Here is a 27,733-nt window from a genome sequence, read left to right as displayed (position 1 = left end):
TGGGTTAAATGTGTGTCCCTTCCAAATTCCTATGTTGAAACCTGCCCCTGAAGGTGGGGTCTTTTTTTTTTTTTTGGGTGACTGGATCATGTTAGCCCCTTTTGCCCCTTCCATCTTATGAGGACGGTAGAAGGTGCCATCTATAAAGAAGGGGCGCTCGCCAAACCTGGCATCTGCTGGCACCTATATTTTAGATTTATAAGCAACACATTACTGTTGTTTATAAATTACCCAGTCTAAGGTATTTTGTTAACTGTCCTGCTCCCCTAAGACCCAGTTTGAGCATTAAAAGGGTGGTTATCTGAAGGAAGAGCTCAGCTAGAGAGGGGAGATTTGTGAACACAGAGTAGTTGCTTTATAAACTCTAGGGGTTCAAGACAAATCAAGGTTCACAAAAATCAAGGCCGTCTCCTTTCTTACTTTTTCAGTCAGTTCCACTTTTAACACTACCAGTGGTACAGAGGACCAGGATGGTACTGTCAGTGCCCAACAAGTAAGCCCTCTTCCAATGATGTGAGGGTGCTGCCTGGGAACCATGACTGGCACAGAAGTTTCTGTTGTCATTTCCTGCGCTCTGAAACCAAAAAAGTGAAGAGGTGGACAAATGAGAAAAGATTGTCATCTCATCAATGGCTTGACATAACTAAGTAGACATGGAACTGTTTCAGATGAACCTGAGAGGCTACTGCCTGTCCCTGATATCGTTCCTGTTGGCCTGCTATAAAGTTGGAAATTCCCCACACTTAAATTCAGTCCTTTGGGATAGATCTTGATCCACAGGCCCTCATTCACAGTGCACATTTTTGCCCAAGTATTAATCAGTAGCTTTTTAGGAATGTTCCCTCTCCTGCTCAGTGCTCTAGTGTGCCATTTGACCTCAAACAACTGTTAGGGGAGCTCCCACCAGCCTATAGATTCCCCATCTTCTCAGCATTCCCTTTGCATTCCTTTGTAGTCAGATTTTTCTCCTTTTCACCTCTATCACCACTGCTTTGTTCCTGACCATATAGTTTTGCTTCTCCAGAGCATCATATAACTGGAATAATACAGTATGTAACCTTTTAAGACTGGATTCTGTCACTCAGTATAAAAGATCTCAGCCTCCCAAGTAGCCAGAATTACAGGAGTGAGTCACTGGCACCCAGCAGTTCATTCCTTTTTATTCTGAGTGCAGCTGTCTTTTAAGGAAGGTTATTAGAAGGTGCTATATAACATGTGTACTTACATCCCTTTACCAGGACACGTGACTACACCTAGGTGTGGGGAAATATAGTCTTAATTCTTGTGCCCAACTACCATGGAAAACAGAAGGATAATAGGAGACATGAGGTTTTAAGAACAATATTATTAAACTGCTTCATCCAGAGGAAGAGCAGATAGCAAGAGCGTCTCTAAATCAAAATAGTCTGAAGGTGATGGCTTATTCCAATGAATGACTGAGTGGTGACTTTGTAAGGCAGATCTGAAGTGCAGAGACTCCTAGAGATCCCTTTTGTGTTATGGTAGATGGAACCTCCTAAACTAATGCGGGGTGTTATAGCATCACCATCCATAGCCTCTGACTGCCTGGATGTGATGGTTAATCTTGATGGTTAACTTATTGGATTGAGAAGTGCCTTGGATATTAGTATAACACACCTCTGAGTGTGTCTGTGAGTGCATTTCCCAAGAGGATTAACTAAGAAAGGAAGACACACTCTGGATATGGACAGCACTATCCCATAGGCTGGAGTTTCCAATGGAATAAAAGAGGGAAAAGAAGAAAGGCAGCCAGTACAGGCATTGTCTCTATCTGCTTCTTGGCTGCCACGATGTGAGCTGCTGTGCTTCACTACACCCTCCACCACCATAATGGACTGAAACCATGAGCCGCAATAAATCCTTCCTCCTTTAAATTGTTTCTCTTGGAAATGTGGTCGCAGAGATGAGAATGTCTAAATAACAGACCACATAAGAGGCCCCATGGTAAAAATGGGAACCTGTTCACACTTACGGCATATACATATACAGTCATTTCTGGTAGACTAAGATGCCCAATGGTAACTATTTAGCAAAAAGATATTAAACAAAAAATACACAGAAATGAAGAGACAATCTAATTTAGAATTAGATCTAAGTAACAAAAGCAGCAAAGTTTTTCAGGTATAATGTGAAACTGTGCCTGTATGTTTCTCTTCCACCCTATCCACTCAGCTTCCTGGTGATATACCTGCATTCCAGAATGAGTGCTAGTTGTATAAAATAAAGACTATTACCACTAAGTACTCAAACATCTTTGCTATGAGTACAGCCATCCCCTACTCATAGGCAAAGTGGAAAAACTAAAAATATTACCTCGTAATATCCATGCCATTCTGTTAAGATGCTAACTTTAAACAGGTCACCTGCTATAAAGAAAGATACTTTCTTCAGTGAGAGAAAGTGGGAGTGGGGTAGATAGGTATATAGGTATTAGAGAGATGGGAAATCTTGATAAGAGTATCTGGTAGGAGCAGCAAAGAGAAAAGATGCTCTGAGAGCCAAGACCAAGGGACACCAAGAAATGGGGTACTAGAAATGTGAGAAATTCGAGGGAGCAGCAGAGCTTGCTGGAAGAAGCAACCTGCAGCAGCTCAGGAGGCAACATGACAAGCAGAACAATGAGGCACAGAAGTATCAGTTGAAATATATATAGAGAAATACCCATGATTGGGAAGGAAGGAGGCTGAAGATGTGACTTGGTGGTAGCACAGTTGCCTAGCATGTGTGAGGCCCTGGGTTTAGTCCCCAGCAACACACACACATACACACACACACACACACACACACACACACACAGCCAGGTTAGGAGAGGTACGGATATCTTATGTAGCAGTCTTATTTTTTTTAATGACCACAAATTCTTTGACATACTTTCTTTTGAAAGGTGGGCTTAAATCATCCCTCCTCTTGGACTTGGGCAAGGTTGTGACTACTTTAACCAATAGAATACAGCAGAAGTGACACTATTAATTTTTGAGGTTAGGTCATAAAAGGTCATGCAGCTTCTGTCTGATTTGATGGGACACTGTTGGAGCCCTGAGCTACCACATAAGAACTCTGAGCTGAGGCCATAATGTTGTGATGAAGTCCAAGCATAAAGAAAGTCTACAGATAGGGACTCTGGCCAAGAGTCCCAGCTGAGCCCAGCCATGGGTGCCAGTCCAGTGCCAGACAAAGTACTCCTAAATGAGGGTCTAGAAATTATGAAGTAGAAACAAGCCACCACCACTACCACTCCTGCACCTGTCCAAGCTTCTGAACCACAGAATGCATCGATTACTAAAATTATTTCTTTAAGCCAGTAAGTTTGGAGCTGCAGATATCCATAACATGTTGCAATTTAACAGAGCCCACAAGCTGGTGGGCCAAGGAGACATCTGTTTCATTCTAAACAAGGCATTGTGTATCATTTCTTGGCTGCTTATCTTCCACATACTCTTCCTAACATTGAGAAAAGGAACTAAAATTCTTCTTAATATTTCCACTAACAGGATAGATTTATAGTCTAAGCAACCCTTCCAATAGAAAAAAACTGAAAAATTATAAACATATTTATACAAGTGTATTAGTCATCAGGCATGAAAGTGAAGAATTTGGTAAGATTTTTAAAAAATAATGTGAGAGGTAGGATTCTAGAGGTGAGCAGCAAACCAGACATTTACACTGCTAAATCCTGGAGAGCATAAACTTCCAACTTGACAGCTACCTGAGGCAGAAGCCAAGGGAATAGGGCCTGCCAAAGGATGGGGAATTCTAGAAGGAAACCCATTTATGACCCCAAAGTTTCCTCTCTCAGTATAAGGCTAAATTAATAATAAAACCACCATACAGAAAGGAAGAGCAAGAAAATATATATCTTACATGTCTTGACTTTAATAAAGTTCTAAACGTAAAGGAAATCCCAAATAGCACAACACAAAGCTAGCCACAACCTAGCCTCAAGGCACTATTATCCACTCAACAGACCTCATCCACCAGTCACTCGTTAATGTTGCTACCAATTCTCTTTTTTATCCCTTTGCATGTGGTATTCTTTCTGCATAGATTGCACTTTTTCTTAAGAAAGTACTCATTTTTCAAACCCGTCAGTTATAGAAAGTGTTTTCCACTTTTCCCAGCCACAATAAATTGCTTCCTCTATTGTACTCTCATAGTTATTGAACATACTGTAGCAATCTGACATTCTGATTTTTCCACTAGGCCAAGAGTTCATTTAGGACACTGTATCTTACTCATATTTGTAATATATTTGCTTATAGCAGACACTTTAGGATTTTTGACTGAGAGGGTGGACTTGCTCTCAAGATTTTATCATTTTTTGTGCAATTTTCGGTCTTTCTTGGAGCTCTAACTCAGTGGTTCTTAGCATTAGCTGCACGTTAGAAACCCCATTGAATCTTTTTAAACTCTCATTCTTCAGAATGGGCCACAGGCAGCATGATGTCTAAAGCTCTCTGGATGACTCCACCTTCGGTCAGGGTCTGCAGCCAGAGCCCTTCCAACAGCACCAAGAAAATCAGGCCACTTGTATGCTCAAATTGTTGGGAGTCGTTCCTGTTAGAAATGCCATTCCCAAATAGTGATCAAAGAAACCCGCGGGAGTCGCTCAACAAGGAAAACAGAAAAGTTTTATTTCTGCAGCAGGATGCAGCCACAGACCACAGTCTGATAGGCAGAACACACTGAGCGGGGAGTCAGCTCAGTTTTTATCTCTTTGTTTCTCACCCTGATGGACTGGTTTGGGTTCGGTCTTCCTAACTGGTTACTTAGAAAAGGGGGCACGTGGGGTTAGGGGGTCCTTGAAGCAGGGAGAACAAGAAAATTCTTTTGGGCAATAGTCATCTTTAAGCAAGCAATTTGAGAGTAGGACATCTGTTGATAAACAGCTCTTTGACCGCAAGAACCTTGCAAGGTCAAACGTTTCACAAAGAATGCAGGCAGCAATTGGGGAGGTTAGCTGGCATCTAGACAATGATAGTTATACATTAACTCCTTTGACAGAAAAGACATAACTTTAGTCATTCTCACATTCACACCTTCCAGCTTTTAAGAACACGTGTATCCTGGGCTCGGCTCTTCTTCCCGCGCATATTTGTGCAGAGCCTTTCTCAGCCATAGCCCGGTACTCAGACCCAAACTCTAAGCCTGTCTGGTCAAAATTTCGGAATCAAATTCCTGAAAGTGAACAAATGGAAAGAGGAACAAGCCCCTTCCAAACGCGAGAATGCTTAAAGTCTTGGTCTTTGCCAGAGCTAGGGACGGAGTATAAAGATCAGGGAGATAAATTTCCTTTGGACAGCCCTACAATCGGAAAACTGTTAAGATGTGATATCACACTCAGGCAGGACTTCAGGGTGACTATAAACCTCCCAGGCATCCTCTTGCCGCTTGAGAAACAGACACTACCACGTTCCACCTGGCTCAGCACTAGCCTTTTTCTCGGGAGCGTACGCGTGCACAGATTGTCAAACGTCATATTAAAGCGCGCCGGCCTTCTGGGAAATGGAGTCCGTGAGAAGGCAGACCATTCATTGGGGGTGCAGCTGGCAAGAACCTTTGCGCATGCGCAATGCTTTTCCCGACCTGAAGTGGCGCGGTCTTCCGGGTCCCGAGGACTCTGTGCCGCTGGAGGTGAGGGTTGTGGGTCTGTGGTTTGGAGGAGCCGAGTGAGCGCAGCGGTCCAGACAAGGGGACACTGGAGACGTGAGGGAGGTTCTGTGGGAGCAGAACGGGTGACGTGGGCGGAGCCAACCTGCAGAGTCTGTGTGGCGACGTCTAGGCTGGCAGAGGTGCGGATCCAAAGTTGTCCCCCGCGGTGTGTGCGTGTGTTACGTGGCTGCCGGCACTGTTACCAGTTGTCTCATGGTGTACATCCACTGTATGTCAGATCCTGTATTTTCAAGTTGGAAGTCTGGGGGTCTTCCTGCTCTCTTTCGGCTCCTTCTGACCATAATGGGTGCTTGGTAAACGTAGGAGGAATGGACACTAAATGTAGGGTGCCGCCCCCGCCAGTCCCTCCCTCTTCCCCAGAAAGCGCTTCACCTTTCCTCTTTTAGCTCCTTGCCCTTAGCCTGCGCCCTAGCGCACCCGGTCTTCGTGGAACAGATAGGATTTGATATGGGGGGAAAAAGGGGGAGTGGGGGTGAAGAAGCAGCAAAGAATAGAGAGGGAGATGATTTTCACTGAGTGCAACGTCACGGAATAGAGGGAGATAAGGGTAAAGAAACGAACACTGAGGTCAGCCCGGGCATCGAGTACTATACCCAGAAAGCAGGGTGAATTTTGTTATAATCTGAGGAAAACACGATTAAAAACTGTTTTGGAACAGTTGTTCTAGAGGTCACAGTCAGGACTAGAAAGTGAAAGAGACCCATGGCAGGGAGCCAGTTAGGAATGTGCGGTGTCTGAAGCAAGCTGTTATGGACCTGAATTTTGATGGTGTTCAATGGTGGGGGATGGATACAAATGACATTGCAAAAGAAAAGTCAAAAGGACCCGGTGACTAGCTTTGGGAGGGAAGAGCATGAGGTAAGAGTGTGGATTTGGGACACCTGGGAGAAAAAAACATCTGGGAGAAATGTAAGAAGCCAGGGAGAGGAGTTGATGGAGGATGTTGTAAGTGGTGGAGGTGACGGCAGAATGCCTAATTCAAAATTTGCAATCATTTGAAAATGCAAGATGAGTTTGGAAGAGAAGTTGGGATTGGATTTGGGAACCATCTTTGTAAAGGTGGAAAATAGTGCTTGGACGTGGATGGACTTCCCAGAGACAGCAAGAAAAACACTGGATAAAGACTTAACTACGGGCATCACCCATGTTTCCAGGGAAAGGGTGTGGGGAGGTTAAGAGAGCAGTTTTAGTGTTAGGAAGAAAGTTGGGTAAGTGCAGTGTCATAGTAGTTAGGTGCAGTAACTGAAGAGGCAGAAACTTGTCAAAATAGTCAAAAGCTATAGGATAATTGGAATGACATCAGAAATATATTGGTAATTTTTAAGCTTGTAGTTTCAGGAGTGAGAGGCAAAAGCAGAATAACAGGGAATCAAGTATAATACGTGGTGGTGCTATGGGGACATGTAAGTATTACGCATCCAAGAAGTTTAATTGTGAAGGAAAGCCTAAGTGAGAATTGTTTTGCTGGGGGAGGGGGCAGCAGATTCTGTAAAGATAGTTTCAGACTTGTGTATGTTTGAAAGTATGGGTAAAAAACTACTAGAGAGATGGAAGATACTGGAAAAAAGACTGGGTAATGCACATAGCAGATTGTGAGAGGAACAGCGGAAGAAAATAGGACAGTAGAGGTTAGAACCCAAAGGTAAAGTCCCAGAGACAGACAAGACCTGTCTTGTTGCCCTCACACGTCTTGCTGCCTGGCATATAACAGGTACTTGGCAAATATTCACTGAAGAGTGGGATGAATGAGTTGGTGTTGGGCAACAATAAGGAAATGAACTTTCATTTATTTATCAAACTCTGATAACTGATTTATATTGTCTCATTTAGTGTATTTAGCTACTCTGTGCGGTAGGAGAGTATTAAGGAGCTGGGGCCACTGGTTGCCTTAAGTAACTCACCCACAGTGTCCTGGTTAGTAATAACAAGCATGCCTGTGGAATGCTTTCTACCACAGTCCACCACCTTGAGACCCACTCTTGCAAACCTTCAGTGTAGTAGAAGACAGAGTTGTGCTGAAATTGAATGGATGCCATGGAGGTTTGGAATAGCTACATAGAGGAGAAGAGAGGTTTGGAATTGGTATGTGGCAATGTATCCAAAGATGGGAGCAGCAAAAGCTCTGTAGGCAATGGTAAGGGCTCAAAGATGAAGTGAATTTGAGGAATGTTTTCTCCAGTGACAGTCTGAGATCCAGGAATAGGAAAAGAAAAAACAAATGGAGGGACTCTTGCTGGCAGTAATTCCATGTGAGTTTGGTGGATTAGAAACTCCTGAGTGTCCATGAGAGCCTACTAAAGTGACTGTCAGTGGAGTATAAACCTAGGGGAGTGAAATCTACCTGGCAAGGAGTCCACAGATGATAAACACCTTGGGAATGTCAACTGGTTTAATTACCAAAAGCTTTTATGCTCACCACCATTTGGGATTTGTTCATTGCTCATTTTATTAAAGCCATAATCCAATAAAACTGAAATTGTCTTTAAGCATTTAAATCATTGAGGAGTTCCAAGTACAATTTCAGATGCAGTATGATTTGTTCAAAATGTTTTCCCACCCTTAAGACAACACACACAAATCCTTGACTCCAAAGTTCTTACCATGTTTACACTTAAACCCACCCCGAAGTACAACAGCACACTGTAACGTCTTCATTATTTCTACTTCTTAGAATTATCACATTATTTTAAGCTAATGCTAATATTTGCTTGCACATTATTATCTTTAAGTATCAAGATAACTACAGAAGACAGGTACTTTCATTCAATTCTACAAAGAGAAAAGCTGAGACAAAGGTTAAGAAACTTTACTAAGGTCACACAGGTAAGACAAAGCAGAGCTGGGTTTTTATTTCAGGCAGTCTGGCACCAGAGACTATTCCTAACTATACTTGCCTGACTTTATTAATACTAATTTTGACATCTTCCTAGGGCCCAGGAGTAAATATCTGGATACCTTTCTAGGGGCAGAGGAATCTTAACAGATCAAAAAGGAAAAGAATACTGTCTTAGACAACACTAGTCATGGCTGCGATTACCAGCTGAGGCGGTATCTTTATATTTGAGAATACATCACTCTCTGCTTCCTCCCAAGGAGAGTCAAACCCCAATCTCTCCTACTTAGGTTAATACTTTATATATATTAAATATATATATATAATAGTGCTAAACTTATTTTTAAGATTTTGCCTATTACATAGGTTTTAGTTTGGCTAGTATTAAATAACACATTGTTCAATAGCCAGGTCTGTTTAGAAACTTTTAACTCCATGCTATAAAAATTTTTTTTTGATGGGGGAAGATTGAAATAGGGTTTTGCTGTGTAGCCCACACTGGCCTAGAACTCAAAATCCTCCTGCCTCCTCCTCCCAAGTACTGGTATTACGAGTATGTGTCATCACACACAGATAATGGTTTATTTTCATGAAAGAATAGCCACATAGATAATAGGCCAATAAAACAGGAATAAACAATCCAAAAACATATCCAAAAATATAATAAACCCATTATAGAGTTAGAAGCTACCAGACAGATCAATAAATGTATGCATGTTTATCTAGTGTTTTAGCATTTGTGAAAACTTGTTTTTATGAGTATCACAATAAGTCCAGCTGATGGTCTCCTTTACTAAGGAGGAAGAATTAAGTCTGCACAGTTACTTCTCTTTAGAATCTCCTCCTCACCTTCCTCTTCTGATCCTTCTTCACCTTCATCATTATCTTCCTTCAGAGTCTTACAGACCAGCCTCAGACCAGGATCCTCCTACCTCTGCCTCACAAGTACCTGGAATTATAGGTGTGTACACCACACCCAGCCTAGGAATATACCCTCTTTCTGTTGGATGTGCTCCAGTAATGCTTAGTTCTGCCTGTTTGCAGTATGTACTTCCTGTTTCTGGAATTACTTGCCTTGTGCTCATTCCTTGGATTTCTTTTTTCTTAGTTACATGAATGAATAAAGTATATCTCCCAAGGGCACATTTAGATTTTTATGAGTAGCCATCTAACTTATTTATATAACTAGAAGTTTAAACATTGCCTTTGTATTATATCCATTTTTAAATATACTTCATATTAACTTTTCTGTTTTGAGTATGAAATTCACATCTTTAAAATTCAAGTTAATTCATTTATCAATAATAATATTTGTTATTTATCTGGCCAATGGGAGCCAGAGACATCTGAACTTTTTATTCAGAGATGTAGGATCAGCCCAAATTCTGTGTCCCAAAGTGACCTACTTCTCTGTTGCTCATTTCCATGAGAGAGAGACATCATCACCTCCACCTCCACCTCCACTGTCGTTGAGATCAGTGACCTGGAAGTCATGCTTACTATCCCATCACCTCGAGCCTCACTTCCAGTCAGCTATTGTCAATTCCCTTCTTTTCTGCTGCCATGACTTTCATTCAGTTCTTCATTTCTTGCTTAATTAAGTCCAACTCTTCTCTCTAATTGTCTCATTCTTGCCCTCCTAATACCTTCCTGCCACAGCTGCTCAGAGTGGTATGACCACCTATGTCAGGGATCCCCGTGATCACCCCATGTTCAGGGATTCATGAGGAGGACTTCAGACTCAGCCTATAGTTGTAGCTAAGATTATGGCAGTGATCTTGCAAGGATACATAGCCTGATCATAAGGGGGAAAGACACAGGCAGAGTCTGAGGAATCCATATATACACTTGGTAGGTTCTCTCCCTCCCATGAGTGAGTCACAAAGCACTTATTCCTGCTCAGCAACAAAACTACAGCAACAAACTACATGTGATGTTTCTGCCCAGGGAAGTAAATTAGAGACTCAGTAGTATCTGGGATTTTTTTTTTTTTTTTGAAGAATGGTCACCTCGCACCTCTGCTTAACACAAACCAAATTCCAGATCCTTTAGCAGGAAAGCAGATGTTCACTGTAAACCATATTGTGTGCATAGTTTGGGTATAGTAGATATTATCTTTTAGGGAAATGGGGAACCCTCCAATGCTGGCAAGGACCAATCTGGCAAGCAGAAGTTTCTAGGAATAGCACACCCAAGTTTACTGTAACTTTTCTGCACATCACTCTTCCTGCTGTTTTTCCTGTACACTGAAATAAATGCATACACTTGTTAAAAACCTCAGAAAGTATAAACAACTGTAGGAAGTAAAATAAAAGTCACTTGCAATTCCACCACTCAAATTCCATTTATGTTTTAATATACATACTTTTTCTGTACATATAGGCATGCACAAATGTGTAATTTTTGAAGAATGTGTGTTCTTCATTAATATTTTGTGAATTTCAATGGGCACTGGTGGATCACGCCTATAATCCTAGCTACTCAGGAGGTAGAGGTCAGGAGGATTTCAGTTCGAAGCCAGCTCAGGCAAATAGTTCATGAGACCCGTCTTGAAAATACTCAACACACAAAACAGGGCTGGCAGAGTGGCCTAGGAAGTGTGAGACCCTGAGTTCAAACCCCAGTACTGCCAAAAAATAAGATATTTTGTAAATTTCTTTTTGTTTTATTCTTCAGATTTTTTTTTATAAAGAAACAAAACATTACAGATAAATTTGAAGTCTCCTGAGTATCCCTCAGTTTTATTTTCTTCCCCTCCCAGATACACAGTTTTGGGTGCTTATTGTCTGATACAGATTTTTGTGGGCATTCTTTATCTTTTTTGGGGGAGGATATCAGTACTGGAAATTAAACTCAGGGCCTCATGATTGCTAAGCAGGCACTCTACCACTTGAGCAACTCCACAGCCCTTTTTTGTTGTTCTTGTTGGGTATTTTTGAGATAAGATCTTTCGAAGTATTTGCTCAGGCTGGCCACACACTGAAATCCTCCTGATCTTTGACACCTGAGTAGTTAGGATTACAGGCGTAAGCCACTACTACCCAGCTTCCTTTTTATTTTATACAAATATTCTTTAACTTTTTAATTTTTGTTCAGTAATTGTGTTTTTATGATTTATCTCTGTTGTTAACATGAGGCTCTAGCTCATCTTAACCCGTGTATGTACTGATGCCTCAAGACTTTAGATGGAATTACATCTTGATAAATTCATTGTAAGTTGAAAATGAATTTTTAATACATCCATTTTCCTGAACATCATAACTAAACAACACGGCACCCTGCAGAGTGTTGGTTGTTTCCTGTCATGATCTCAGGGCTGACTGGGAGCTGCTGCTCACTCCTGATCCTCAGCATCATGAGAGGATCATACAGCGTGGGGATAACCTGGGCAAAGGTCAAAATTCAAATCTCAAAGTATGATTTCTGAGGGATTATTACTGCTTTCTCACTATCATAGAGTCAGGAACCATCTGAAATATTCACAAACATACAAATATGAGCAATCACAATTCATCTGTTATCCCACTGATGAACACTGAAGTTGTTTGCAATTTATTGCTAGCCATCTTTTCCCTATTGAATTTTCTTGCAACCTCAATCATATATCAAGCTTCCATAAATGCTTGGATGTGTTTTGAAATTTTCTATTGTAGTCTATTCTATCTTTATGACTATGTTTCCATGAAAATAAATTATTACAGCATAGAGTTAAAAGCTGCCAAGCAGACCTAGTTTCAGTTTCTACCCTAGTCTTTATAAAGCCTAAATGTCCTAAATTCTGTAAAATAGTATGTATCTTATGAGGATGGAATTAAGTTTATTTATTTGTTGGGACTGGGGTTTGAACTCAGGGCTTTGTACTTACAAAGCAGGTGCTCTACTGCTTGAGCCAAACCTCCAGTCCGTTTTGCTCTGGTTGTTTTGAAGATGGGGTCTTGAGAACAGTTTGCTTAGGCTGGCCTCAAACTGCAGTCCTCCAGATCTCAGTCTCCCAAGTAGCTAGGATTACTGGCATGAGCTAGTATTCACCCAGTCAAATTAAACTATCTTTATTGAAAGCATTTGGCTCAGTGCCTTTTAAAGAACAAATGCTCAATAAGCGCTAGTTGTTGTTAGTATGATGTCTGGACTGTAAATTATTGAACTGAATTTCATGTTTCAGGTGTTTAGGATATTTCTTATTTTTTGCTGCATTGTAAAGCTTAAACAAGATAATATATGTAAAGTGTTAAAAAGTTGCTTGACACATAGCCTTCAAAAAAGGTTAGTGTTCATAATGATTAATTAATCATGTTAATTAATATGTGCTTACATATTTTCTGGAGTAAATCCCTAGGAGAGAACTGACAGGTCAGAGAATATAAATGTTTGAGGCCTTTGCTACAGGTTGTAGTGATCTTTCTAAGGCACAGATGTGATGAGGCACATCCATGCTGCAGTCCCGCAGTGATCCCATGTCTATGGAGAAGGAGTCATGCAAAGTTCTTCTTGTACCTGGCCTGTACCTGCTTCTCCAGCAGCACTCACAGCCTAGACTTTTGCCCTGCTAAACTAATTTCTGTCATTAATCCTTTCCACATAAAGACCATCCTCCTTGTCTCCGGGTATGGCTCAAGTTGTAGAGCACCTACCTAGCAATCACGAGGCCCTGAGTTCAAACCCCAGTACTACTAACACACACACACACACACACACACACACACACACATACACCCCAAAAAAAGGAAAAGAAAAACCTGCCTCCTTGAGTTTTTGAAAAACTCAAGTGTTTTCCTGCCTAGAATGTTCTACCTCCTCCCCCACATGGAAACTACCTTATATTCCAGTTCTGCCGGGAAAGTGGCAGAGTTCCTCCCACACTCCCTCCCTCTTTCTTGGTTAGGGAGCCTCTGAGGTGCCCTCACAGTTTGCACCACAACTTTTTACAGCACTTAGCCATCCTGTAGTGAAATATTATTTTGTTTACTTGTCTGTTTTGCATGCAAGGCTATCACTTCTGGAAGAAAAGGACAGTGTCTTTCAGTTTTTCTGCTTGGTATATTAGTTGGTGCTGAATAAATGCTGGTTGAGTAGATGGATGAATGAGTCACAAGGAACAGTGACCACATTCTGTTGAGAGTGGTCAGTGAGCCTCAAGCATACCTTTTCCTCCTACTTTGTAGGATCGCCCTGTCTCCCTAGTCCCCCAGGAATCCAGAAATATTTTAACAGTTATTTTATTTTTTTTCAGAAGATATTTTTATTATGTTATTTTATTAATTATTGTAAATGTACATTGTGACATTTACAAAAGTTCTTACACTATATCATTGTTGAATTCACCCCTGCATCACTCTCCTTTATCCTCCCTAACTGTCATTTTAATTCTGAGAAAGTAAGACATAGGTAACTCCAGTAAAGAGAGTTAGAGATAAAGATTCACATAAGCCCAAGATCTCTTATGAAGATATAAGGATAAATAAGGCTGATCTGCATGGAAATTGGATTCTATAGGTGGTTCTAGGTGAGGTGAAGGACTCAAGGGCTAAGAATTCTTAGGTCTTTGCTTTAGTGCTTCACCATTAATATGACCCACAGTCCGTGGATTTTGCTTCCTGGTAACTCATGGCTACTTCTGACCTCTTAATATCCTTTCACCTCATCACTCATGTGTTGTCCTAACCTGATAGTTTTTTTTTTTTTTAGTAATGGGGTTTGAACTAGGGCCCTTCACAATTGAAAGGCAGTCACTCTACTGCTTGAGCCATGCTTCCAGCCCTTTTTGCTCTGGTTATTTGGAGATAGGGTCTTACTTTTTGTCCAGGTCAGCCTGGACCACAATACTGTTTTATGTGTCCCATGATCACTGGAATGACAGGCACACATGACCAAACCTAGTTTGCGAGATACTATCTCACAATCTTTTTTGCCCAGACTGACCTGGAACCACAATCCTCCCATGTACCTGAATGCCTGTGTATTCACCACTGTGGTAGCTATTTGTTGAGATAGGGTCTTGTTGAATTTTTGCCTAGACTGGCCTGGAACCATGATCCTCTTGATCTCAGCCTCACAAGTAGCTAAAATTACACTGTCAGCTCTTTTTGTGTTGGTCATTTTTGAGGTAGGGTCTCATTTTATGCCAGGGCTGGCCTGGACCATGATCCTACTATTCATGCTTCCCCACGTAGCTAGGATGACAGCACACACCACCACACCCAGCCATTGCTTTAGATGGGGTGGGGGTGGGGTCTCACGAAAGTTTTGCCTGGGCTGGCCTTGAAACATAGCCCTTCAGATCTCTGCCTGATCAGATGTTCCCATACAGCTATGATTTAATCAGCTGCTCCAGGAATGAAACAGAATCAACATGGTACAAAGCATGGCTACCCAAGGGCTGCTCCTTTAGCAGGGGCTGTAAATGGGGCATTTTTCCTTCAAAGAGGCTATGTGTTTTATTTGGCATGTCTTGTCCATGTTGTCATTTACCAAGTTGTTTAGGGTTTTTTACCAGTAAGCATTCAGGGCAATATTGAATGTGAATGTATAAATATATGACCCTTAATATGGTCTGACTCCCAGGAACAGAACTCTGCCCTAAGGATCATGGCAAAATAGCACCAAGTTGTGGTCTAACTTGCAATGTTTGTGGCCTTGGGCTCCAGCTCTGGGATGAACTGGAGTCGCCCTTGGCCTTGCTTTACTTTGCCTAAAGAATATTGGGGATGGGGGTGGGTACATAGCCCACTGGTATATGGAGAGTCCTTGCTTCATGGATCAGAAGTCTAAAAATTAGGACTGTTTTTTTCAAAACTTTCAACCCCACACCTCTGTCTCACTAGGACTCTGCCCTTTCCTGCCAGGATCAATGGCTGCCTTGTGTGCATCTGCCAGGTGCCAGGTGAGGTAAACTTTTTTTGTGTTTCTGAAATACTCTATATAACCACTTTTCTTCATCCTAGAGCTTCAGACCCCACCATACTGATGAAGGGCTCCAAGGGAATACTTCCTTCCCATTTGACTTGAGATGTCCTTCAGTCACCTTCTCTTACATTAAGCATGTGCCCACTAGCTTGTCAGTAGGTGCAGAACACCTGCAGCCTTTGCTCTGAGTGACTTTGCCTAAAAGCTGATGGAATGGGTCTGATGGAAAGGTTTGGAAAGCAATGGGCTGGTCTCAGCCTGTCTTTCCCTTTAGTTCATCACCATATGGACTGAGAGCCAGAGCCAGTGTTTAGAGGAGTGCTGGGCTCGGCTGGGAGTGTGGTACATGTTGTAGAGCACCTCAGCGAGGCTGAATGGAGTCTGAAGAGTCTCACTGGATAGGGGCATGTAGCTTGCTCCATTCCAGGACAGCAAGTCTTGAATTCCCTTCTCTGGCCCAAAATGTCTGGAGACTCATCTGGGTTCTTCAGCCAGAGGTAAAGATGCAGGCTTACAGAATCAAAGAGCATTCGGGTGAACTGAGAGAAAATCTAAAGATCATCTGATCCTGTTCTAAAGATTCATTTAAAAAATAGACAATTAGTGAAATTTTAATAAGGTCATAGATTAGATAGTACAATATCAATGATGTTTTCTTGGTTTTTATGATTATACAAGAGAATGCCTTGCTTTTTACACAATGTACAATGAAACATTTAAGAGTAAAGTGATAAGATGTTCACAAGTTTCTCAATAAGTTCGGGACAAAGTTAGGAGAAATATATATATAGACAGAAAGAGCAAATGTGGAAAAATACTAACATTTGGGGAAGCTGGATAAAGGGTATGTGGGAATTTTTTGTTCTGTTCTTCCCAGTTTTCTGTAAGTCTGAAAAAAAAGAGCCTGTCACTGTCAGCAGTAGGTAGAATGGCACAGGACTGTGGCCCCTACTTCACTGCATGGGTGATGGACTATTACCAAGAACTTCATGCCTTAGGGGATCAGCTACTTTCCTCAAATGCTTCAGATCCTCACTTTGTCAGAACCATTCCCCTCCTAACCTCCCCACATCCCCAGGGCTGTCATCTTTATAACATTTCAGTCTGGTCCAAGTACAGAGAAGTGTTCTGAGTAAGAGAGAATGTGCTTGTGCTTTCAGGATTCCGTAACATTCGAGGATGTGGCCATCATTTTTACAGATGAAGAGTGGAAGCATCTGATTCCTGTTCAGAGGGCCCTCTACAAGGCGGTAATGCTTGAGAACTATGAGAGCATTGTCTCACTGGGTAAGGAGGCTGCCTGTGAGGAGTTAGAACCTGTCCTGTGCCAGTACAGACTTGGAGAGCTGAGAAATTACTGCTTTTTCCTCCCTCTACTTGACTTCTGAGCCACCTGACAGACAAAGGAAAAGCCAAAGGATATGGCTTAGGTGTAGAGCATCAGTGAGCTTCTTAATTCCGAATGCTAGCACTGGATAGACATGGTCTCCCAGAGGTTAGCAGCGCTGGGCAACCACAAGTTCCCTCTCTCAGCAGCCTGGCCCTGCAAAACAGAGGGAGGGCTGGGGATAAAGCTCAGTGTGTGCCAGACATGGGGAGCCAGCTCTCCAGAGGCAGCAAGTAGAAGAGTCACATAGGCCCAGGTAACTCACCAGTCAGGTAACATCCTCAGCTCCATCCAGAGGACTAAATAGTGGAACCAGCGGCCATCTTAGTGAGGGGGAATTTTCCTTCATGGAAGCCAGGGGGAAAAGAAGTGTCTCCCTTTAAAAGGAGTGAAGAATGTATGGGGTGGGGGAGCACAGGATAGTATCTGCAGAAATCACCAGAAGTGTGTTTCACTTTGAATATTTGTCTAAAGGGCTGTCTTAGAGAGAGGTCCATAGAAGGCATATTGCAATTACAGAGACTTGTGTGACAAAAGAGAAATTAAGAGCTATTGCTGATGTCATGTGTTAGTGAGAAGTAAAGTTGGGCTCCTGTAGGTAGTGAGAACCTCTCAGGAGGTTCAAGAGTAAGAAGCTGAAGTCAGGTATGGTGACTTGCACCTGTAGTCCTAGCTACTTAGGAGGCTACTTAGTGGGAACCTTTCTCCAAAAAAGAGGGGCTGAGAGAGTGTACAGATTCAGAAGCAGGCTGAAAATAAGCAGCAGGTGACACTAAAAGTCACATTTCAGATTTTATATGAGGCAGATAAAAAAAGCCAGCATAAATACCCCCTGGATTAGCTTTAATAGACCAAATAGTATCCCAAGCAGAATGGAATGTTCAGGAGGCATTAAGGACACCACTGAGTCTTTGTCACAGGCTTTAGCAGGGTGAAATATTGGGGAATGTGGAATTCTAAGGTCAAGACAGGAAGCCACAGGGAGAAGATGGATGTGGCCATTTTGACAGCAGAGAATCAGCACACAACCAGAGGCCCAGAAAGAAAGTGCCTGTCTTTCCCAAGGTGTGGCCTTCATGAAAGGGAAGCTTAGAGCTCAGCCCATTTCTAGGAGAGGGTCTGAAAATGGTAGGTTTGCTTGTAGGAACTGATCCTAAGGAAATAATAGGATTGGCAATTCATGGGCCTGCAGGTGTTCATCATACCATTGTGTGTTAATAGCAAAACACTAGAAACAGTCTAAAATGTCTGTCAGCTTGGGTCTGTTAAATAAATTTCATTATTCCATACAATGTACTGTCATGTAGCCATTAAAATGTTGAGATAGATCTGTGCTAATTGAAATTAAATATTTTACATTTATTGTGTAAAAATTTAAATTTATAAGTCAGCATTATTTTATTATTCAGTTTTTAGCAGAATGCATCTCTAAGTATCTTTCAGTATCAAAATAAATAGAGCTGGGCATAGTGAACCGCACTCCTAACTGTAGCTACTCTGAAGGCAGAGTTCAGAGGATCATGGTTTTGAGGCCAGCCTAGGCAAAAAGCCCATCTCAGTCAGCAAAAATGCGAGGCATGGCGATGCACGCTTGTCATTCCGTCTGTGCACAAAGCATAAATAGGAAGATGGAAGTCCAGGTCAGCCCTGAAATAAAAATGAGACCCTACTGGAGAAGGGAATTAAAGCAAAAAGGGCTGGGGGCATAACTCAAGTGGTAAGCGCCTGCCTGGCAAGTGCAAGGCCCTGAGTTCAAACCCCAGTACTACCAAAAAAAAAAAAAAACAGTAACAACAAAAAACAAGAAAGAAAGAGATGGATGAATACAAAGTATACTTTTTACTAGTACAGATCTCTAATTATCCTGTAATGAACACAATTGACTTGTTTCAATAAAAACATAATACTCACCTCCTTTGAGCCAAGGACCTTCATCCTACCAATGCCTGGGTGGGAAGCTTCTTATCCACTTCACATGAATTCAAGTGGATTTTGTCAACATTCTGACAAAGTGCCACTTGTTCCTTTCTAGACCCTTAGTCCTGATCTACACTCAGAGGTTCCTTTACTCTGTGCTCTGCATTCTTAGCTTGCATCTTCAGCCTTTTGCAGTGTCTCTCTGAAAGACTTAGATGCTAGGATCAAGCTTTGGAATATCTGTGTATTTTCATCACATACAATTGCCTGGCTTGTTTATTTCTCCATGAGCAGGCCTTCCAGGTCCTCGACCTGATGTGATTTTCCAGTTGAAGAGAGAGGATGAGCCATGGATAGAGGGTCTTCATGGATCAAAGAAGCGAGAGTGTCCACAAAGTGTCTCTCTAGGTAACTGAGCATGAACAGGATGGGGTAGAGTTTTGTTTTGTTTTGTTTTGTTTGTGATTTGGGTGTGTGAGAAAAAGGTGGGACACCTTTTTCTCAAATTCAAGTCATCTGCTTAAGTGTTTCTTTTATATCACCCATAGGCTTTCTTTTGTTTTGCTTTTCTTCCTGTACACCTTAAAATATTATTTGTATTCACAAATTGTTTATTTTCTCAGGTCTGACACATTATCTATTCATACTTCAATATTTCTTTTGGCTGCCAACCTCTCCACTCAGTCTGCTTCTAATTATATTGGCCCTGCTTCCAGTGGACATTCCCCTATACTCTGAGATGTCTGCTTCAGTCTTCTTCCCTGCCTCCTTCATTCCCAAGTCTCAGGCTTTTCCTAGAGTGAAAGACTATTTATGCTGGGACCATGCATTACTTTCAGATTCATCATAGTGCTTCTTTTTTCCCCTGCAATATTCCCAACCCAGGGAAGAAACCACATCTGTGTTTTCTCTTTATTCCAGACTGGGAGACTAAGCCTGAGATTCAAGATGCTTCAGAAGAAGTAAAACCAGGAGGAACACTGAGGGAAAGCCCTGGAAGACAAAGTTCTCTGTGTGCTAAACTTGAAGTTCAAGCACCAGAGTGGGGGTTGGAGGTAGAGAACAAAAGCCCCCTAGTGAAGACTTGCAAGAAATCACTTTCCCAGGATAAAAGCTTTCAGGGAGGGTCAGCTACACCCAAGAAAATTCTCAATAAAGACCGAGACCAAGAATGCAGTGACTGTGGGAAGACCTTCTTTGATCACTCCTCCCTCATCCGCCACCAAAGAACTCACACTGGAGAGAAGCCCTATGACTGTCCTGAGTGCGGGAAGGCCTTTAGTCACAGGAGCAGTCTCAGCAGACATCTGATGTCGCACACTGGGGAGAGCCCCTATGAGTGCAGTGCATGTGGCAAAGCCTTCTTTGACCGGTCCTCCCTAACTGTGCATCAGCGGATTCACACGGGAGAGAAGCCCTTTAAGTGCAGTGAGTGTGGAAAAGCCTTCTTTGATCGGTCCTCCCTTACTCGTCACCAGAGAATTCACACTGGAGAGAGTCCTTATGAATGTCACCAGTGTGGGAAAGCCTTTAGCCAGAAGAGCATTCTCACTCGCCATCAGCTGATCCACACTGGCAGGAAGCCATACGAATGCAGTGAATGCGGGAAAGCCTTCTATGGTGTCTCCTCACTGAACAGGCACCAGAAAGCTCACACTGGGGAGCCGCGCTATCAGTGTAATGAATGTGGCAAAGCTTTCTTTGATCGCTCATCACTCACGCAACATCAGAAGATCCATACTGGAGACAAGCCTTATGAATGCAGCGAGTGTGGGAAAGCCTTTAGCCAGAGGTGCCGGCTCACGCGGCATCAGAGAGTTCATACAGGAGAGAAGCCCTTTGAGTGCAGTGTGTGCGGGAAAGTTTTCAGTTCAAAATCATCAGTCATTCAACATCAGCGGCGTTATGCCAAACAGGGAATAGACTGAGTCAGGTGGAAGCTGGAGTAAGACAAAAACCTCCCTATAAACTTAAGACAGGTCTCCCTGTCCTAAAGAAACCCTGCATTTGCTCATTCTGCCCACTTGGGCTACTGTTCTGTCCTGCCTTTCCTCCACATGTCTGAACAAACACTCTGTTTTACAGAACTGACTTGGGATGTGGAAATTAGGAAATTACTCTACCAATTCAAAATTTTGGAGAGGGCCTGGGGGTATCACTCAGAAGTAGAGCACTTGCCTAGCATGTGGGAAGCCATGGGTTCAAATTTGGGAGAGATTGTCGGACAAGAGAACAGATGTTAGAAGGGGATCCTCAAGACACATCTGTCAGTACCTAGGCCCCAGGTATCTCTGCACTTTAAATAACTGGAGTCTACTACAAGAGTGGAAGGGCACAATTCACAGAGAGCAGCACTGTTTTCTCCAGAGATGTTTTTATGGCTGTTAGTCCCTCTCTCTTGGAGGTTTGGGACACTGACCTTGTTCTCTTATGCCCCATCTTTTAGATCTCTTAGTACTACTAGTAGTAGGTAGCACTTATTGAGCACTTAGTATGGGGTAAACACTCAGCTGAGAGTTAAACAAAGAATAGATTGGTTGATCCACTCACCATCTCGGAAATAGGCAGTTGCTGTCTGCATTTCTTTTTATAGATAAGCACTCTGAAGTTTAGAGAGATTAAATAACTTGCCCAAGGTGACACAGGTAGTGAAAGGTGAAGCCAGGTCTTGAGTATGGGTCTGCCTTCAAAGTCTTTTCTCTATATCATATGTTCTAAATTTCATTTTATAATTTATTGTATTATCTTCTGAACTAAATTGCAAGTGCTTGGAGGTCTGACTTACAGTTCTTTGCAAATAGTAGGTGGTGAACAAATACCTGAATGAATACCAAGTTTTCCATTCAGAACCCTCTTTGATTCACATCCTTTCTCTGAATTTTCACAGTCCACCCTGTACCTTTATCTTCCCAGGCTCCCGTGACCTCAGTAATCAATTCCTTATTCTAGTTCTCTCTTCATTGTCAAAGAGGGATATCCTAGGCTGTGGTGCAATAACAGATAAGCTCCCAAAGAAATGGGGCTCCCTCCAAAGTTACCATGAAAGAAGAAGAGCAAGCTAGAGGAATTTATGGGATATTTTTAAGGGACCTGCTTACATCAACTTCTCACATCCAATAAGCCAAAATCTAGCATGTGGAGGCTAGAAACATAAACAGGCACCTCAATATTTGGTTAACACCATGTCATAGTTACATGTTCCTTACTACTGTTAGATCAGTCTTTCCACACTACCCCTTCTGGCACATTGCCTTACTTGAAACCTAAAATAGCTCTGCATTTAATGAAAATGTCTCTGCATTTTTATGATCTACCTTAATGTGACCCCCAGCACCAAACTTTACATCCTGACTCCCCAAACTATTCTATACCCAGCCCTATGTTTTTATTTTATTAAAGTCAGGCACTAGGCCACCTTGACTCTAGGGATCTGTAGTCCCTTTCTATTTGCTTCAGGTGAAGCCTGGAAAAGGACATGGTTCTGAATGGCCCTGTGGAGTGAGATTATATGAATCCCAGTGTATTCCCAGTGAAAGATTCAAGAAGCTGAATTGCCAAACAGACCCCTCTTCACCTACTAACATGCCTCTAAATCTTGGTCTGCTAGAGAGCAGATAGATAAGTAGCAGGAAATCTTCTCATGTGTGGACTTTTGAAGCAGTTCAAAGAAGAACATGTTAGAATCTATGGGTGTAGAAAATAAAAGGGATACTTGACAATATGACTATCGACTGAGAGTTCAGGATCTTTATTTTACTGCCTTGTTCAAAACAAATTGAGGGTCAAGCATTTCTCTAAGACCTGCCATTGTCAGCAAGATGAGATTGGAACTCAAATGGACTTTTGAGTTTAGCAGTAATTGAAACAGTGGGATCATAAGTTTGATTGTTTCCTCTTTGTTCCATTTTTTAATTTGGCAATCTGCAGAACATTTTCTAAAATATGGAATACTGTTCCATCTGTTGCTAATGACTAAGGAAAAGATTATGTTACTTTTTAATTGATATCTCCCAATATGGTGTGCAATGATGAAGGCCTTAAATTTTGAGGTTTTAGCTTTACCTTACTGACCATTGCTAGGATCAGTTTTTGGAACTGGAATTTGATCAATTGGAAATATGCCAGCATTCTTAAGTTGTACAGCAAAAAAGATTTGATAGTGTTTGTAGGGTTTGAGCCTAAGACTAAAATGGTTTAAAAGAAATAATTTCTCTGGTTCCAAATAAACCCTGTCTAAAATTTTAGAACTGAATACTTAACACAAATGAACAGAAGCACCCCATGAATCAACTCTTCAAATTGAAGGATGGCAATGCTACAGGACCTTAAGATGAGGAGATATATTAGTCAGCTTTCTATCACTATAACAAATGCCTTAAATAATTAACTCATAAAGAGAAAAGGTTGATTTTGGCTTGCAGTTTTGGAGTCCTTGATTGATGGGTTATATCACTTTGGGTTTGTAGTGAGATAGCTCATCACAGCAGGAGCACATGGTGGAGCAAAGCCACTCACCTTGTGACTGGGACACAAAAGAGCAAGATCCCACATTCCTCTTTGAAGGCACACCCTCAATAATCTGAGGACTTCCCACTTAGTCCCACCTCCCAGTAGCACCAAGTTGGGGATTAACCCTTTAATATACAGGTTTTTTGTGGGGAGCAGATTATGAGAAGCCTGTGAGAACTTGACATAAGCACAGTTGTGCTCAATGATCTACAGGCTGAGTTTGGCACAGCCCCAGCTGCAGAAGAGAGTGAGGCAAAATGCAGCACAGCTGCTTTTCCTAAATTGTTTACATTCAGAGAAGTAGGAATGCAGGTTTCTCTTGTTATGAAGTCACATCCCTCCCCAGAACTGTTGCTTCACCTCCTTGTTTACCACTGTATATAAAAGACTCACTGAAGGAGGACAAGAGGTTTGAAAGATTTTTTGATGGGGGATGGATTGATTGGTTGGCAGCTTGCAGGGGACCACTGCAGAATGACGCTGCTGCTGCTGAGTTATGCTAGAGATTAGAAAAACATGGGACAGTGCAAGCCTGACCACCAAGACTTTAAGAAAGCTAAAGAGAGAACATGGGACATTGGAAGTCTAAGAACCGAGACTTTAAGAGTTATGTTAATGCAGGTTTTAGACACGGCTGCTGTTGTTTGTCTGCAAGTCTGAGGGCCAAGACTTTAAGAGAGATCAAAGGGAACATGGCACAGTGCAAGTCTGAGGACTGAGACTTTAAAGAAAACATGGGACAGAGCGAGTCTAAGGAAAGAGACTTTACACTTGATCTTAGCCAAAAGGCCGAGAAGCGATGGAAAGAGACTTTAAAGAATAGAAAAGAAGCAAGGTTTTAAAGAAAGACTTTAGAAGTAAGGCCTTAAAGAATAGAGAAGAAAAGAAGCAAAGTAAAGGAAGAATAATAGAGAAAAGAAGCAACAAGGCTATTGTGTGTCTCCATCCAAGAGCCCAGCACACCTGGCCCCAGCTTTGTCTTCTATCATTTGTCCTTTCTGCATCTCCAGTCACTCCCAGTTAGGTCAAGAGAACCAAGCGTGAGAGAAAGCTCGCTACAGCTTTTGGGAGACATTCTGGATCTGAACTGTAGCAAGAGAATATGGTAGTTGGAGTAAATGGGGCCCTGCATCACGGGACAAAGAGTTGGAAGGACCACCAATCCCAGAAATTGATCTGGGTGTCAAGATACCAGGAATGGGTTTAACAGCTTCTGAACTCAGCCATTCCCACCCCCTCAGGATTCTGTTTCTTTGTTCTCTCTGAATTGGATAAGAATTCAAGTGGGGAAGAGATGATACTAATGAACCTCTAAGGACCTAACAGGGAGGTGGAGCAGAAAGTAGGTAATATTGCTGATTGGTGAAAACAAAGGATGTTTTGTGTTATCATTTTGCCTCTTTTTGAACAAGATATTAGAATCTATTTGTCACAATTCTGGGGGGAGGAACATGCTCTATTACAGTGGGCAAAACATGAAGAATGAAGGATGCTGCTGAGTGCCAATGGCTCATGCCTGTAATCCTAGCCACTCAGGAGGCAGAGATTAGGAGGCACAAGGAGACCCTATCTCAAAAAAACGCTTCACAAAAAAAGGGCTGGTGGAGTTGCTCAAGATGTAGGCTCTGAGTTAATAACCCAGTACTGCAAAAAACAAGAATGAAGGATACTAACAATAAATATGCCCAACAGAAACCCCAGAGCACCCCCACCATTGTAAATATAAAACAGGACAATTATGGCCATGATGAAGTTGAGGGGAACAGTAAGATTTTTCCCATGATTCCTGGGAGAGAGGAACTAGCTAAAGATCTCTCACTGTTCCAAGTGGCCAAGAAGGACAAAGTCTGTGAAGTGTCCACTGGGGTTCATCAGTGACTTGGATGGTGGAGCCAAAGTCATTGGAATGAAGTTGGTTAAGGCATGAGTAGGAAGTGGAACATAGATATGGCAAGTGTTGACGATACCATGAATTTTTTGGCTTTTATAGGCGGAGGATTGCAATTCAAGGTGAGCCTAGGCAAAAGATTCACAAGACTTTATCGCAACAGAAAAAGTTGGGTGGAGTGCATCTGTCATCCCAACTACTGCCAGAGCCATAAATAGGATCGTATGTAGTCCAGCCTGGAACAGGCCAAAAAAAAAAAAAAAAAGCGAGGCTGTATCTAAAAAATTGGAGTGGCTCAAGTGATAGAGCTCCTGCCTAGCCAGCAAGACTCCCTGAGTTCAAACCCCAGCACTACCAAAACAAATTTTTTAATTAAAACTTCTGTCATCATAGCCAACCTTCAGAATGAGCAAGTTAATATACAAAGAACTCCTACAACAACAAAAGTTTAATTTTTTTAAAAAGTAGGTAGACTTTCTCCAAAGAGAACATCCAAGTGGCCAATAAACACATGAACAGATTCTCAACGTGATTAATCCTTAGGGAATGTAAATCTCCACAGTGAGATACCATTCATGTGCATTAGGATGGCTCTGACAAAAAAAAACAGTATTGGCAAGGTTGTGGAGAAACTGGAACTCTTGCACAATGTTGGTGGAAAACAGCATGGCAGATCCTCAGAAAGAATTACCATATGATCTAGCAATTCTATGTAAATATATCCAAAGTAATTGAAAGCAGGGACTTGAACAGACAGTGTAGATCCATGTTCACAGCCAAAAAGTAGAAGCAACCCAAGTGGCCTTTGATGAATGAATAAACAAAATGTGGCATACACATACAATGGAGCAGTATTCAGCCTTTTAAAAGAAGGAAATTCTGACCCATGCTACAACATGGATAAGCCCCAAAGACTGTTAACTGAAATAAGACAAATGTTGAAGGTAGAGGGGCCTGCATTGCAAGCAGTTTGAAGCCCTAAGTTCAAACCCCAGTCGCACAAAAGAAAGAAAAGGAAGGGAAGGGAAGGAAGGAAGAGAAATAAATCAAATGCTTTATATTTGAGGTACCTGGAGTCAAGTTCATGGGGGAGGGGCAGAGGAAGGAGTGCAGATACTCCAGGGAATAGGGAGTCACTAACATTTGTACGTGCAGAGATAGAAAACGGCATCTCACTCAAAAAGCCTATTGATTGCTATAGTTGCAAAACCCAAGCCAGGGGGAGATGAAAGAAGTAGCAGGCGTGAGAAGACTTCAGAGTTTTGGGATCTCTTCCTAGAGAACGGAATCCGAAGCAGCCTAGGAAAGAGACATCTGCAGTAGGGGGGCGGATCCATCTGGGACAGCCCAACAGCTCAGCAGTTAGCTTCGGTTGCTTACTCGTAGGCCTTCCTCCACTGTTACTCTAGGCGTCGCGAATCGCTTTTTTGTTGTTGTTGGTTGGTTGGTTTTTGGTTTGGGGTTTTTTTAGACAAGGTCTCACAATGTAGTCCCAGGCTAGCCTGAACTCCCCATGGCTGACCTTGAACTTGCCATCCTCCTGTCTCAGCCTCCAGTCTGCTAAGGTGACAGGCCTGAGCCACCAGGGGCATATTACTCCAAAACCCGCTGGTGCTGCAGGGGGCGGGGCCTCAGAAAGTGGGCGGGATCTTGGAATCCTCCAGCCCACCTGAGGCCTTGGGAATATGAGTTTTTCAAGAACATTTTACTGCAGTCTTGGGGTCTCTATAGCTGGGAACAAGTTGGTACCTGATGCGCTTTGGGGTATATAGGGCTGCACTCCATATGACACATCCGTGAAATGGAATGGCATCTTCCCTTCCTGCCTCCCAGACTTAAGCTGCTCATCTTGCCATTCTTTCCCTTGAATTGAAATGACTACATCAAATCCGTAAAGCTCCTCTGGCTTCCCTGGGCTCAGTCTAGAGTTTCCACCCTTTTCCACCCAGCTTTGTATACAGCCTATTGGTAATACTGCTTTCTAACACCAGCCAGACTTTCTTGTAAAATTTGTATTACAATTTGTCTGCAAATATTTCTTGAACACCTACTTTCTTCAATAGAAGGAATGCAAGTTTGGGGCTTCCAAGATTCATCATCTACTTGGATAAAGCAAAGATACAAATAAATGTAGAGTAAGAGTACATACGAATGAATGAGACACAAATCAGAGTGTTAAAAGAAAACAATGACCTTAACTATTACATGATGTGGATTCATTTGTGTGTGGATTGGAAAAGAATTTATAGGGTGAAGCAAGAGTTTATAGGCTGTATAAATTTCTCAGGAACTTCGCTCATGGGTGCCTTCTTGAACCATCCATAGCTTATTTTTATGACCCTTGTGGGTACCTTAAGACTAATAAACTCCAAAGCTTCTGTGACACACTCACATTGGATCCTGTGTTCTCCCATGCACCCCTAAGGCCCCAAGGAGAAGTTGTGCAGAATATGAACAATGAAAGTCCAGAAGAGTAAAGGCTTGCTTTTGCTACCTGTCTTAGGTTTCTCTGGGTTGCAAATGATACAAACTGAGATCAAACTAGTAAAAGGAAGATTTATTTTGAGGATATGCAGGTAGGTCATGAAAGTCAAGAAGACTGCAG

The 27,733-nt window shown here is 42.1% G+C and overlaps 1 protein-coding gene across 2 annotated transcripts; it reads left to right on the top strand.

The window, feature by feature from the left end:
* The first annotated feature begins 5,599 nt into the window (after positions 1–5,599).
* Znf2 (zinc finger protein 2) lies at positions 5,600–22,452 on the top strand. Of its 2 annotated transcripts, none has more exons than XM_020155394.2 (5): positions 5,600–5,652; positions 15,346–15,404; positions 16,588–16,714; positions 19,026–19,139; positions 19,653–22,452. In XM_020155394.2, the coding sequence occupies exons 2-5, from the start codon at positions 15,372–15,374 to the stop codon at positions 20,657–20,659; spliced, it is 1,281 nt and encodes a 426-aa protein (XP_020010983.2). In that variant the 5' UTR covers positions 5,600–5,652; positions 15,346–15,371; the 3' UTR covers positions 20,660–22,452. The 2 variants fall into 2 exon arrangements, with proteins under 2 accessions (XP_020010983.2, XP_073906338.1); XM_074050237.1 differs by lacking the exon at positions 5,600–5,652 and adding an exon at positions 5,659–5,810.
* Positions 22,453–27,733: the final 5,281 nt, after the last annotated feature.

This window comes from Castor canadensis, chromosome 12, assembly GCF_047511655.1.
Source record: "Castor canadensis chromosome 12, mCasCan1.hap1v2, whole genome shotgun sequence".
NCBI lineage: Eukaryota > Metazoa > Chordata > Mammalia > Rodentia > Castoridae > Castor > Castor canadensis.
This window is presented reverse-complemented; position numbering and strand designations above follow the sequence as displayed.